The sequence below is a fragment of the Boeremia exigua genome, assembly GCF_020726555.1.
Source record: "Boeremia exigua strain MPI-SDFR-AT-0100 chromosome Unknown C7974scaffold_7, whole genome shotgun sequence".
Lineage (NCBI taxonomy): Eukaryota > Fungi > Ascomycota > Dothideomycetes > Pleosporales > Didymellaceae > Boeremia > Boeremia exigua.
In genome coordinates, this window is record NW_025763524.1 from 1,177,210 (window position 1) to 1,190,213 (window position 13,004).

The 13,004-nt window shown below is 33.3% G+C and overlaps 1 protein-coding gene across 1 annotated transcript; it reads left to right on the forward strand.

The window, feature by feature from the left end:
* Window positions 1-233: 233 nt before the first annotated feature.
* On the forward strand, window positions 234-1,873 carry C7974DRAFT_377038 (uncharacterized protein; the record flags this gene model as incomplete). Its single annotated transcript, XM_046140326.1, has 5 exons — window positions 234-333; window positions 396-863; window positions 1,061-1,578; window positions 1,630-1,744; window positions 1,848-1,873. The coding sequence occupies 5 exons, from the start codon at window positions 234-236 to the stop codon at window positions 1,871-1,873; spliced, it is 1,227 nt and encodes a 408-aa protein (XP_045996317.1).
* Window positions 1,874-13,004: the final 11,131 nt, after the last annotated feature.

The following is a 13,004-nucleotide window of genomic DNA, read 5'->3' on the forward strand; positions in this document are numbered from 1 at the left end:
GCCGAGCGCCTGCTATAACGGCACACTGGATAAGCCTGACGTTTCATCATCCTCTGATTGATGTTAGTAGTGCGACGTCTGTGCGGCCAGGGATCTGGTCTGTATTGAAGAATGAATGACTCTCCCTTCTCAGCCCGTCAAGCGAATTACCTGTCTGGAAACAACGAATGACACAGTTTAGTAGCTGACACAACCACTACTCATCTTGATTACTAGAGAAAGGCCAAGCTGCAATGCCAGCTGACATCGCAGCCACGGAGAAAGACTGGCCAAAAATTCGGGACCGAGTGGAGAAGAAAAGGTTGCAGAACAGGCTTGCTCAAAGAAACTACAGTGCGTATATCATCAATAAAATTTCCAAATCAATGTTTCTGCATGCCTAACAACCATTACAGGGCAAAATGTCAAGCGTCGGATCGAAGAAGCAGAGAGAGAAAAGCGGATAAGAATCGGATTGGAGCAACAAAACGCCGCTCAAGCAGAAGTAATACGTGCTCAAGCTGGTCTTGTGGCTTATTCGCACCAGCATGTCGCTTTGGTTTCGTCCGACAAGAGAGTAGATGAAGTTATCCAACACCCTGCAGCGCAACCAACAAGCTCACGGCTTACTCAACTTCAGCAGCCTAAGCACCAGACCTTGCACATGCTGCAAGACTATATCACTGATGGCAGTATCCAGGGACTTGACTCTAATAAAGATTCAACACCTTTCACGGCACAACCATCTTTGGGCAAGCTGTCGTCAAATTTCTCAAATCTCTCCAACAAAAATATATCTAGCGCTGACGCCCACTTATCAGTGGAGGGTCAACTAGATCTGATCTCACACATCTCTGAAGTTGTTTTTGATGCACATGGACACGGTATATGCTATAGGTCGACTTTTAGTACGCGCTTGGGCTAAGCAGTGATGCAGTGTCACCTAGGAAGCGAAGGCAGACCGACGACATCCTCAACAAACTAGAGTAACCCCGTCCCAGCTTCTCCTCAGATCAAAGCTCAACCACAGCGCTTGGAATCTGGACAATGGACAGTGATGACCCTGCTACCCAGGTCTTAGCGGAAGGATCACGCCAGAATGGCCAAGGTGGAAACCCATGTGGACCCGAGACTACTCGAAGTCAGCCTGACCAAATCTTCTCGTGGCATGAATCGGATACTGCAAGTTTCAGTTCGACCGCCCAGCCTGGGTCGAGTTCGACTTCATCTGTGGATGAGCGTCTGGAGTGCATGATCCGGTTAGCGCGAGAAGTCGGCTTCGATAGCCTCGAACAGGTCGTGTCTGTCCTGCACACCACACAGTTCGAGGACGGCTCGGTATGTTCAAACGCGCAGCGCCTGGGGCGACTGCGCCGCCTGCCAACTTTACTGGATGCGCTACTCGGCGCGTCCGAGTCGTGGTCCAAGCATGAACTGCTTGGATTGCAGAGCTCTGTTTTGCGCGCGACAGAAAGCTTGCTAGTCAAAGAACGTCGCTCCATCAACCCGGACAACGCACTGTTCCGCCGCTTCAGTGAACTCGCGGCAAGTCCCTCCACGGAGCTCTACGCAGAGGCCTCGCTTGAGCTGCAGGACCAGGTATGTCGTCGTTCCCTTTGATGTAGCCCCATGTCACTAACGCAGTTCCAGCTGCCGGGCTTAACTGCCATTATTACAACGGTACTGCTATATGTTGCAGGGCAGTCCAGCTCTGTATATCAGTCGCGGCTTGTTATGGCAGTCCAGACTATAATTGTCTGGGCAGGTTCGGCTTCCTTAGAGCAGATACAGTATTTGCTAGCTTCTATATTATCTATATAACGCCAAAGTACAATCTGCATTAATTTATTTCACAATTCTTATTATAGAGAAAGGCGAGATGAAACCATCTTAAAATAGTATGTGTGGCATCTCCAATAACAATATCTTTAATCTTCTTACTACCGTTATATCTGTACGTTCAGGCGGCATGCCACCTGACCATGGCCGTGCCAAGAGGTAGCATAGGCTAACCAAACTTCGTAAGGTAGTACAGCAACCCTACTTAGGCATGCTATCTTTACTTTATAGCGTTCTGTGTTAGAGACTAGTAAGAATAAGCAAAATTAATATTACGTTATTAAAATTAATTCTTAACCTCTTTTTAATTAAATGCACTAAATCTATTTAAAATTAGTTTAAAACTAAACTCTATAAACGTGTCCTTCCCTATTATTAACACTAATGTAGACCTATTTAATCTTAATATCTTTAACCTAGATATTAGTAAGAATAAGAACTATAATTAGGAGGAGGAGAAGGAGGGAGAAGAAGGCACTATATCTAGAGGTAATATATGTTTAATCTAGGATTAGTTTAAAATTAGGTTTAAATTAATTTAGGCAGAGCTATACTTATTTACTATTAGAAATAACTATAGGTCTAGTGTCTAAGTAGAGAGTCTAGAGTATATAGCTATACTTCTATAGTACTTAAAAACATTACCTACTAGGTACGCATATATTATCTTGTTAAGTAATAAATAGCTTTAGGAAATAGATAAAGCAGGTCTTTTAAAATACCTAAAGGGGGTACGTAAATTATTTTTAAATTAATTTTAAGCTAATTTTAAACTAAGTTTTAATATTTAAAGGTAAGTAAAGTAGGGAAGAAACTAACCTTCTCCCCTTACTTAAACACCTTAGCAAATTGCTAGGTTCTTTAGTGTTCTAGAATTAAACACTATAAATTTATCTAGAATTAATTATAAAGCCTTTTTTATACTAAAGTAGATAAAACCCTACTATTATAAATTAGTAAGATTAGAGGCTTACTATCTTAAATTAAGACAAATAATAAGAGAAAGAAAGTAAAAGCCTACTATATAAGTCTTATATACTAATATAAAGGAGCTTATAGTCCTAGTAACTTAAACTATAGTTTAATAATTAAGCTAGGGAGAAATTAGGTAGGTCATTAAAGCTATTTTAGAAATAATTCTAAATTAATTTTAGCTACTTACTAGAAATCCTCCTTAGTACGCTAGCTGCTAGGGCTAGAGACTAGGTATAATAGAGAAACACTTTATTTAGTATATACCTCTAAAGATAGATATTCTATATCTTCTATTATTATATATAGGAACTGCAGATTCTTAGCAGGAGTACTATAGTATTATTAAGCCCTAGTGTTTATAACTTTTAGTATATAGTAAGTGCTCTTAATTAGTTTAAATTAAGTTTAAATTAATTTTAAAATAATTTAGGTACTAATTATATATAAGGTTATAGAACGCTTGTTAAACAGGGTTATATAGTTATTTTTAACCTACTTATACCTATAAATACTATCTATACCCCCTTTATAGTACTTATATCTATAGGGGTTTACTTATATACTTCTCCTCCTTCTTAGCTTATAGATATTAGCCTTAAGGAGAAGCTTATCTAGGTTCTCTAACTAATTCTATATCTAGGTATTACTTAAAGTATATTTTTTTAATTAGAAATTAATTTTAAAATAATTCTAAAATAATCCTAGCTAAATTCTTAAAATCTCTAGCTCTACTTGCCTATCTTTAAAGGAAGGGATATTAAAGTATTAAGCAGCTTTATAGTACTCTTACTAATAAAGATAGAATTATAAGACTAGTCTATAGAGAGAAGCTTCTATTATTCCCTTATAGTAGAGGCCTTAAAGGGGTAATATTTAATTAGAGAACTAACTACTAGTAGCTAGAGTTAGTATATTTCTTATTAAATTAATTAGAAATTAATTAAAGACTAATTTTTACCTAAAAGTTATTTATTTAGCGCGTTCTACTAGCATATATAGGAGATATTATTATCTATATATTTAAAGAGCAAGCTATACTTCTTAAAAGTTAAGATATATTTTAAGTAGACATGTCCTTTAAGAGGTTCTAGGATAGTTAGGCAGAGGTACTCTTTGCCTCCTTTTATGCAGCACATAGAAAAAGTAAGCATTAATTAATTTTAAATTAATTCTAAGCTAATTTTAAGTTCTAATATTTAGTTATATTGTAACTAATACTTAAACATCTATAATATATAAGAAGGCTTTTATAGAGTTCTTTAAAGTCTATAAAGAGCTTATAGGTACTCTATTTAAATAGATATATCTATATAGTAAAGGTGCTATTAGTATAATAGTTAATATAGACACAAAATAGATAGCTAGTATAAAAACTAATCTTAAATTAATTCTAAACTAATTTTAACAGGTTTTAGCTAATATCTCTTTAGACTAGATACTCTATAGCATAGGCTATAGCAATACTAACTTAGCTATTGCCTAAGGTTCTACTAGATCTACTTTTCTTATAGAGTTAATAAGACTATACCTTCTTCCTTATATATATAAGATTTAGATTAGGGACGTATATATTCTTTACTTACTACTATATTACTTATAGAGTATATAGAGCTCTATAAGTTAATAGAAGGTATGTTTTATTCTTAAACTAATTTAAGACTAATTTTAAGTTAATTTAATCTAAACTATTATTAATTAGATTCTAAATTAATCCTAGATATATTATCCTCTTAGGTAGTAAAGGACTAGGTTAAGAATAAAAAGAACCTAGTAGTTATATTTAGTCTTAACTAAACCTATAGTAATATAGGTGTATCTTAATAGAATACTCTTAAATCCTATTATAATATAGTTAAACAGGCTGCTTCTAAGGGGTACTAGACTAGTATTTACTAGCACTTACTCTATAGTATTAAGATATAAGGAGACTTATTTAAAATTAATTTTAAACTAACTTTATAAAGGGGAATATAAATAGACCTCTAGGACCTTTAAGAGTATAGAAATTAGAAGGACCTTAGTATTAGGCACAAATCTTAACAGAACCTTAGCTTAATAGCTTAGTTTTATAAGAGTATTAGCTAATAATAGAGTAAGTTATATAAAACTACCTTAAAATTAATTCTAAATTAGTTAGAATGTTAGAATAGCTAACAGCATCTAATTATTATTAATAATAAAGATAATATACTAGATAATAGTCTTATAAACTATAGCTCTAGTAAAGTAAAATAAACACTAAAAAGAAGAAGAAAAGGGGTAAGAGTATTATAATAGCAGCTATATTAGTCCTTACCTCTAGTAAGCTCTTCTATATACTTATCTCCTCTATTAAGCTAAGAATTATATTAAAATTAATCTAGAATTAATTTAACTAAGAATTTGTTAGAGGTCTAGATTCTTAAGCAAGAGAGAGAATAGTTTAAAGTATATAAGAAGAAAGCTCTTCTTCTATAAGAGAAGCATAAGTTTAAGCTAGCTTAAGAAGAGGCTAAGATAAGATTTTAAGAGAAATAAGTAAGCATTAGGGTAGCAAGGGAGCGTCTTACTAAATCTAATTAAAATTAATTTAAAACTAATTTTAATATAAATATTAATACTTAGCCTAATTAGGTCTAGTATTAAAAACTTTTTAAGTGCTAAGTATAGAGACTAAAAGCCTACTTCTGCTTTATACCCCTTCTCTTAACTAACTTATCTATTAAAATAGCAAGCAAGACCCTTTTAAGTATAGTAAGTTATTTAAATTAATTAAGAATTATTTCTAAATTAATATAGCCTGCATACTAGGAGTATACTAATCTTACTTCTATACTAGAGAGTTCTATACCTCTATATCCTACTAACAAGTAAGGAGAGTATATACTATATACTAGTAAGCTCTTCTATAGAGTAATATATTAAGAGAGTAGCCTACTATGCTATATATATTACTCTATTACTTAAATTAATTTTAAACTAATTTTAAATTTATCTAGATAAAGTTTAGCTCTAGGAGTGCACTTACCTATTACCTCTATATCTACTACCTATAGTATAAGATAGCTTAAGTGCCTAATAGGAAAGTATTACTCTATAGGCTATATACTATAATTGCCTATTTCTAGAATATTATAAGGGTGTACTATATAATCCTAGAATCTAGTATAAACTATTCTTAAATTAATTCTACTATAGGTGCTATAGCTTTAGCATTATAGTAAGCAACCTTATAGACTGCTTAGACAGAGATTCTACTACTATCTCCTACTAATATCTTAATTATAGAGATATAAGCCCTAAGTTCTTTATAGAATATATAAAATTAATCTAGAACTAATTCTAAATTAATTTTAGGTTAAATCTATATAGAAGCTAAATAACTACTATCTTTACAACCTCTTATACTAATACCTCTTTTTACTACTATAAATAAGACAAAGAGGTAAAAAAAAGAGTAGATAGACTATAAGGAAGCTTATAGAGTCCTATAAGAACTAGGTGTTTCTATACTCTATAAGAACTATTAAAGAAAAAGGCTTAAAAGTATATACTTCTAACTTTAATTAATTTAAAAGTAACTAATAATATATTTAAGGTATTTTCTTAAAAACTAATATATAAATAAGGTATAATTTTAGTAGATAGTAGATAGAAATATTAGAAACTACTTATATTTATCTAAAAGAGAGCTTAAGGCTAGATTATAATATTACTAAAGGTTAAATTAATCCTTAATTAATTTAGAACTAATTAAGGCTAAATAAATCCTTAATTAATTTAAAATTAATTTCTGCTAAATTATTCCTTAACTAATTTAAAATTAATTTTACTTATCCTCTTCCTCTTCTTCTTCCTTATCCTTCTCTACATCCTTATTATTAACTAGCTTAATCTAGAGATTATAGTTCTTATACTTCTAGAAGTTAGAATCCCTAAAGAAGAAGTAGTCTAGAATTAATTAGTAATTAATTTAAAATTAATTTTGCAAACATATAGGTGTTAGTAGGCTCTTCTATAGAGTAGGTGTTGCAGAGCATACTATAACTAGGGGTAAGGGCACTAATCTAAGCTATATAGGTAGTGTTAGCCTATAGAAATTAACTTAAAATTAATTTAAAAATAATTTCACCTATAACATACCTCACAGGCTAATGGATCATATAGGTTAATAGATTACTTTTACCAAGACCACACCAAAACACTATCACTATCTAAATGCCCCCCCACTAACCTCAATTAGACACGTTAAAAGAATGTTAGATACAGCTTGCGCTTCAGGCTATTAAACAAGCCGCGAAAATCTTATAGCAACGCGCTGCAGCTATCTATAACATGCCCTAAAGTACCCTAAGCTAGCGATGCGCTAGACAGTCCTTACAAGCTAATTCTATAGCTAATTAACAGAATCTAAACAAGTATAAGGAGGAGGCAATTGTTAATTATGTTCTTAACCTTATTAACTAAGGAAGTCCTCCCTGCCTCTTAGATGTAGCTGCAATAGCTAATTTGCTGCAAGAAGAGCGTGGAATGCCCTATATTAGGCATAACTAGCCTAAAACGTTTGTTAACCGTCAACCAAGGCTTAGAGTAAGGTTTAGTCGCAAGTATAACTATAAGAGAGCCCTCTATAAGGATTTAGAGGTTATACAGGCCTAGTTCAACCTAGTAGCTAATACTAAAGCTAAGTATAATATACTAGATAATAATATATATAACTTTAACAAGACTAGCTTTATAATAGGCTAGATAACCCCTAGAGCAGTTGTTACAGATGCAGAGAAGCCAGGACGAGCTAAGCAAGTCCAGCTAGGCAACTAAGAGTAGGCAACAGTTATCTAGGGCATCAATGCCACAGGGTAGGCTATTCTAGCCTTTATCATCTTCAAGGCACGTAACTACCTGTTAAGCTAGACTAAGGATTAAACTCTGCCGCTAGACTAGGTTATTAGAGTCTCTAAAAACAGCTAGACTACAAATTAGCTTAGTTCTAACTAGCTAAGGCACTTTAATGCGCATATAAAGAAGCGCACTATAGGGACCTACTGTCTACTTATAGTAGACAGCTACAAGAGCCACCTATTACTAGATTTCTACTAATACTATAAGGCTAACTAGATTATATCTCTATATATGCCTGCTCACTTATTACACCTCCTCTAGCCTCTTGATATAGGTTGTTTTAGCCCTTTAAAGCAGGCATATAGGCGCTAAGCTAAAGGGCTTATACGCAACTAGATTAACTATATTATAAAGTATAAGTTCCTGCTATGCTTTAAAGAGGCCTATAATAAAGCTATTACCTCTAGCAACATCTAAGGAGGATTCCAAGGGGCTAGACTAGTCCCTTTTAACCTATAACGGGTTATTTTAACCCTTAATATAAAGCTACAGACTCTATTACCCTAACTACCTACTAATAATAAGCTATAGCAATCCTAAACCCCTAAAAACCTAATTAAATTTAAGTTGCAATTGACTCTAATTTAAGACAAGTATAAGAGGCAGCAGGGCAGCTTACTAAATTCTATTTATAGTGCGCTTGAGCACTATGTAAAGGGGGGAGCAAAGGTAGCGCATAAGCTAGCTTTGCTTAAGAAAGAGCGCACTAAGCTTTAGGCAGCTCTAGCAGCTGCAACAGAACGCAAATTATATAAAAGAAGGTGGATTTAGCAGGAAGAGACCCTTATAATTAAGGAATCCTAGCGTGTAGCTACCCTAAAGGAGTTTAGCACTTATAGTAATAGTAAGAAGCTAAAGAAGAGGGTGCGCGCTAAAGGAGGCAAACTATCCTAACAACAGTATAGAACGTGCAGAGAGACAGGGCATAACGCGCGAATGTGCAAGAATAATGCAGATATAGTCTCTAAGTAATAACATAGGTTGTTTTACCTTATACTAGCCTATAGTAGGTAGATATAGGCTAAAGTAGGGTGTAATAGGGGAGAGTCTTAGCAAAAGTAATCTATTAACCTGTATAATCTATTAGCCTATAAGGTACGTTATAAAGGTTTAGAAGCTAGATAATAGCAAAGGGTAGTATCTATAGGTTAGCAGCAGCTATAGCCTGCGTATAGGCTAAGTTCTACTACTAGAGGTAGGTATAGGCGTAATTATAGGTAGCTATTAGGTTTCTATAACGTACCTTATAGGCTAATAGATTATATAGGTTAATAGATTACTTTTGCTAAGACCCTCCCCTATTATACCCTACTTTAGCCTGCATCTGCCTACTATAGGCTAGTATAAGGTAAAATAACCTATGTTATTACTTAGAGACTATATCTACATTATTCTTGCACGTTTGCGCGTTGTGCCCTGTCTCTCTGCACGTTCTATACTGTTGTTAGGATAGTTTGCCTCCTTTAGCGCGCACCCTCTTCTTTAGCTTCTTACTATTACTATAAGTGCTAAACTCCTTTAGGGTAGCTACACACTAGGATTCCTTAATTATAAGGGTCCCTTCCTGCTAAATCTGCCTTCTTTTATGTAATTTACGTTCTATTGCAGCTGCTAGAGCTGCCTAAAGCTTAGTGCGCTCTTTCTTAAGCAAAGCTAGCTTATGTGCTACCTTTGCTCCCCCCTTTGCATAGTGCTTAAGCGCGCTATAAACAGAATTTAGTAAGCTGCCCTACTGCCTCTTATACTTGTCTTAAATTAGAGTTGATTATAACTTAAATTCAATTAGGTTTTTAGGGGTTTAGGATTGCTATAGCTTATTATTAGTAGGTAGTTAGGGTAATAGAGTCTGTAGCTTTATATTAAGGGTTAAAATAACCCGTTATAGGTTAAAAGGGACTAGTCTAGCCCCTTGGAATCCTCCTTAGATGTTGCTAGAGGTAATAGCTTTATTATAGGCCTCTTTAAAGCATAGCAGGAACTTATACTTTATAATATAGTTAATCTAGTTGCGTATAAGCCCTTTAGCTTAGCGCCTATATGCCTGCTTTAAAGGGCTAAAACAACCTATATCAAGAGGCTAGAGGAGGTGTAATAAGTGAGCAGGCATATATAGAGATATAATCTAGTTAGCCTTATAGTATTAGTAGAAATCTAGTAATAGGTGGCTCTTGTAGCTGTCTACTATAAGTAGACAGTAGGTCCCTATAGTGCGCTTCTTTATATGCGCATTAAAGTGCCTTAGCTAGTTAGAACTAAGCTAATTTGTAGTCTAGCTGTTTTTAGAGACTCTAATAACCTAGTCTAGCGGCAGAGTTTAATCCTTAGTCTAGCTTAACAGGTAGTTACGTGCCTTGAAGATGATAAAGGCTAGAATAGCCTACCCTGTGGCATTGATGCCCTAGATAACTGTTGCCTACTCTTAGTTGCCTAGCTGGACTTGCTTAGCTCGTCCTGGCTTCTCTGCATCTATAATAACTGCTCTAGGGGTTATCTAGCCTATTATAAAGCTAGTCTTGTTAAAGTTATATATGTTATTGTCTAGTATACTATACTTAGCTTTAATATTAGCTACTAGGTTAAACTAGGCCTATATAACCTTTAAATCCTTATAGAGGGCTCTCTTATAGTTATACTTGCAACTAAACCTTACTCTAAGCCTTAGTTAATAGTTAATAAACGTTTTAGGCTAGTTCTACCTAATATAGGGCATTCTACGCTCTTCTTGCAGCAAATTAGCTATTGCAGCTACATCTAAGAGGCAGGGAGGACTTCCTTAGTTAATAAGGTTAAGAACATAATTAATAATTGCCTCCTCCTTATACTTATTTAGATTCTGTTGATTAGCTATAGAATTAGCTTATGAGGACTGTCTAGCGCATTGCTGGCTTAGGGTACTTTAGGGCACGTTATAGATAGCTGCAGCGCGTTGCTATAAGATTTTTGCAGCTTGTTTGATAGCCTGAAGCGCAAGCTATATCTAACGTTCTTTTAACGCATCTAATTGAGGTTAGTAGGGGGGCATTTAGATGGTGATGGTGTTTTGGTGTAGTCTTGGCAAAAGTGATCCATTGACCCGTGTAATCTATTAGCCCGTGAGGTATGTTACTAGCCTAGGTAAAATTAGTTTAAGATTAATTTTAAACTAATTTTACTAAACTTATGCTTCTTAGCCTTAACAAAGTAACTATAAGGGATGCTAATACTATGCTAGCTACTAGTAATTGCGCTAATGCTGTAAATGTTATAGAGATAGTTAATAAGGTTGCCCCTACTTAAAAATTAGTACTACTAAATTGTTAGAATTAATTTAAAATTAATCTAAGATTAATTTATATACTATAGAGCTAACCTAGGATAATCTCCTTATAGTAGTAAAGTGTTATAATCTTCCTTTTATAACTAACTAGATGCTAACACCTAGCAAATGCTAACACGCTTAGTATAATATTATATAGGCTATTCTATATAGTATAGTTTTATTATAAGTTATATAATAAGCTTACTCCTTAGTAGTTAAGCTAAAGTAAGTCTTACGTAGAGCTTATATAGCTTATATTAAGCTTAGTAAGCCTAGCTTACGCAGCTTATATTAAGCCTAGTAAGCTACTATACTCTCTATAGTATATAGCAAGTAGGAACACAACCCTTATAGTTTGTGTTTAACCTAAGTATTAATCTATAATATTAGATCTTAACCTAACTTTTAAGCTAGATAGTCTACTCTATACTACTTATTGTTACCCCTTGCCCTTAAGATAGATAGATTGTATCTATACTTCTTAGTGCAAGACCTCCTTTAGTTTCCCTAATAGTATTTATCTCTAAGAACTAATTAAATAGTGCTTATAAGCTTTGCTTAAAGTATAACCTTAATATTTTAAATACTCTTAAGATGTCTACTACCTTAGGAAACTAGGCCACCCCTAGCTTATTAAACAATATAGATATAACTAACAATAGTGCTGCCTATATAGGTAATATTATAGTTAATAAACCTAACCTCTATTATAGAGAACATAACAAACTTAACAATTAGCTTATATAATAGGACTTATTCTTTATGTTCTAAGGCAAGCGCATTAAAGAGAAAAAAAGAGTTATACTTGTTAGCAGCTATATGCATAGCGTAGCATTTAAATAGATTAAGCCCTTTGTCCTATAGTACAATATAGGCACTACCCTAGACAAAGTAGATATCTAGATAAAAGACTTTAATGCCTTTAAGGAATAAATTAAACCTATGTTTAGTATGTTTAATAAAGTCTCTAGTACTAGACGTAACATCTAACGTATTAAATAAACTAAGTTAGCTACTAACTATACTATAGAGTTTTAGTAACTTGCTATATACACTAACTAGGATAATACTACACTTTTAACTATGTTTAGATAAGGCCTTAAACTAAAGATTAAGGAAGAGCTAATGCACACTAGCACTAGTACTAATACCTTTACTACCTTAGTTAACACTATAATTAACATTAATATTAAACTATATAAGCTATAGTTAGAATTATAAGATAACCCCTAAGTAAGGGTTACTAATTCTACACTATAGACCTTTAGGAACTAATAGAAGAATAACATTTAATAAGGATAGCATAGAGGATGCTACTAGTCTAATATGTTATAATAAGTCTATACTAGAACTAATATAGGATACTATAGTGCTAAGGCTATAGACCTTTCTAATATTAACAAAGGACCTAAGTAGTAGAATGTTAAGAATAAGGGTAGTTCTAGAACTAATAAGCTACTAATAACTTATTATAGCTATAGTAAAGTAGGCTACTTTGCTAGAGACTATTATAACAAGAACAAGGTTATATAATAGCTTAATATATTATCTAGTAAAGTTAGGTTTGCTAATACTAGTAATTAGGAAATAATTACTAATAACATAGGATAACTTATAGAAGACCTAGAGATAGAACCTAGGATAGATAATAAATATATTAAACCTAATAAGGACTAATAAAATATCTAAAGTAGTATACCTATACTACACTAACAGTTAGAAGAAGTCTATACTACTAAACAACGCAGATCTGCTAAATATTAAGAATATTGCAACTAGATGCTCTAGGTCCTAGACTAATAACTAGAGGCTAAGCACTAGGCTAATATAGTATAACACATTAGCAATAAATATATAGCACGTAATAATAAAGAAAGTATAGGATACTATTTACTAAACAATAATATACTTAATATTATAGATAATAAACCTATAGTAGCTTGTATTTAGTTATAGAAGTTACTATAGAGATATAATAATAGCAAGATACTAGTTATAGTTACCTTAGACCTATAAGTCTATAAGAACTATA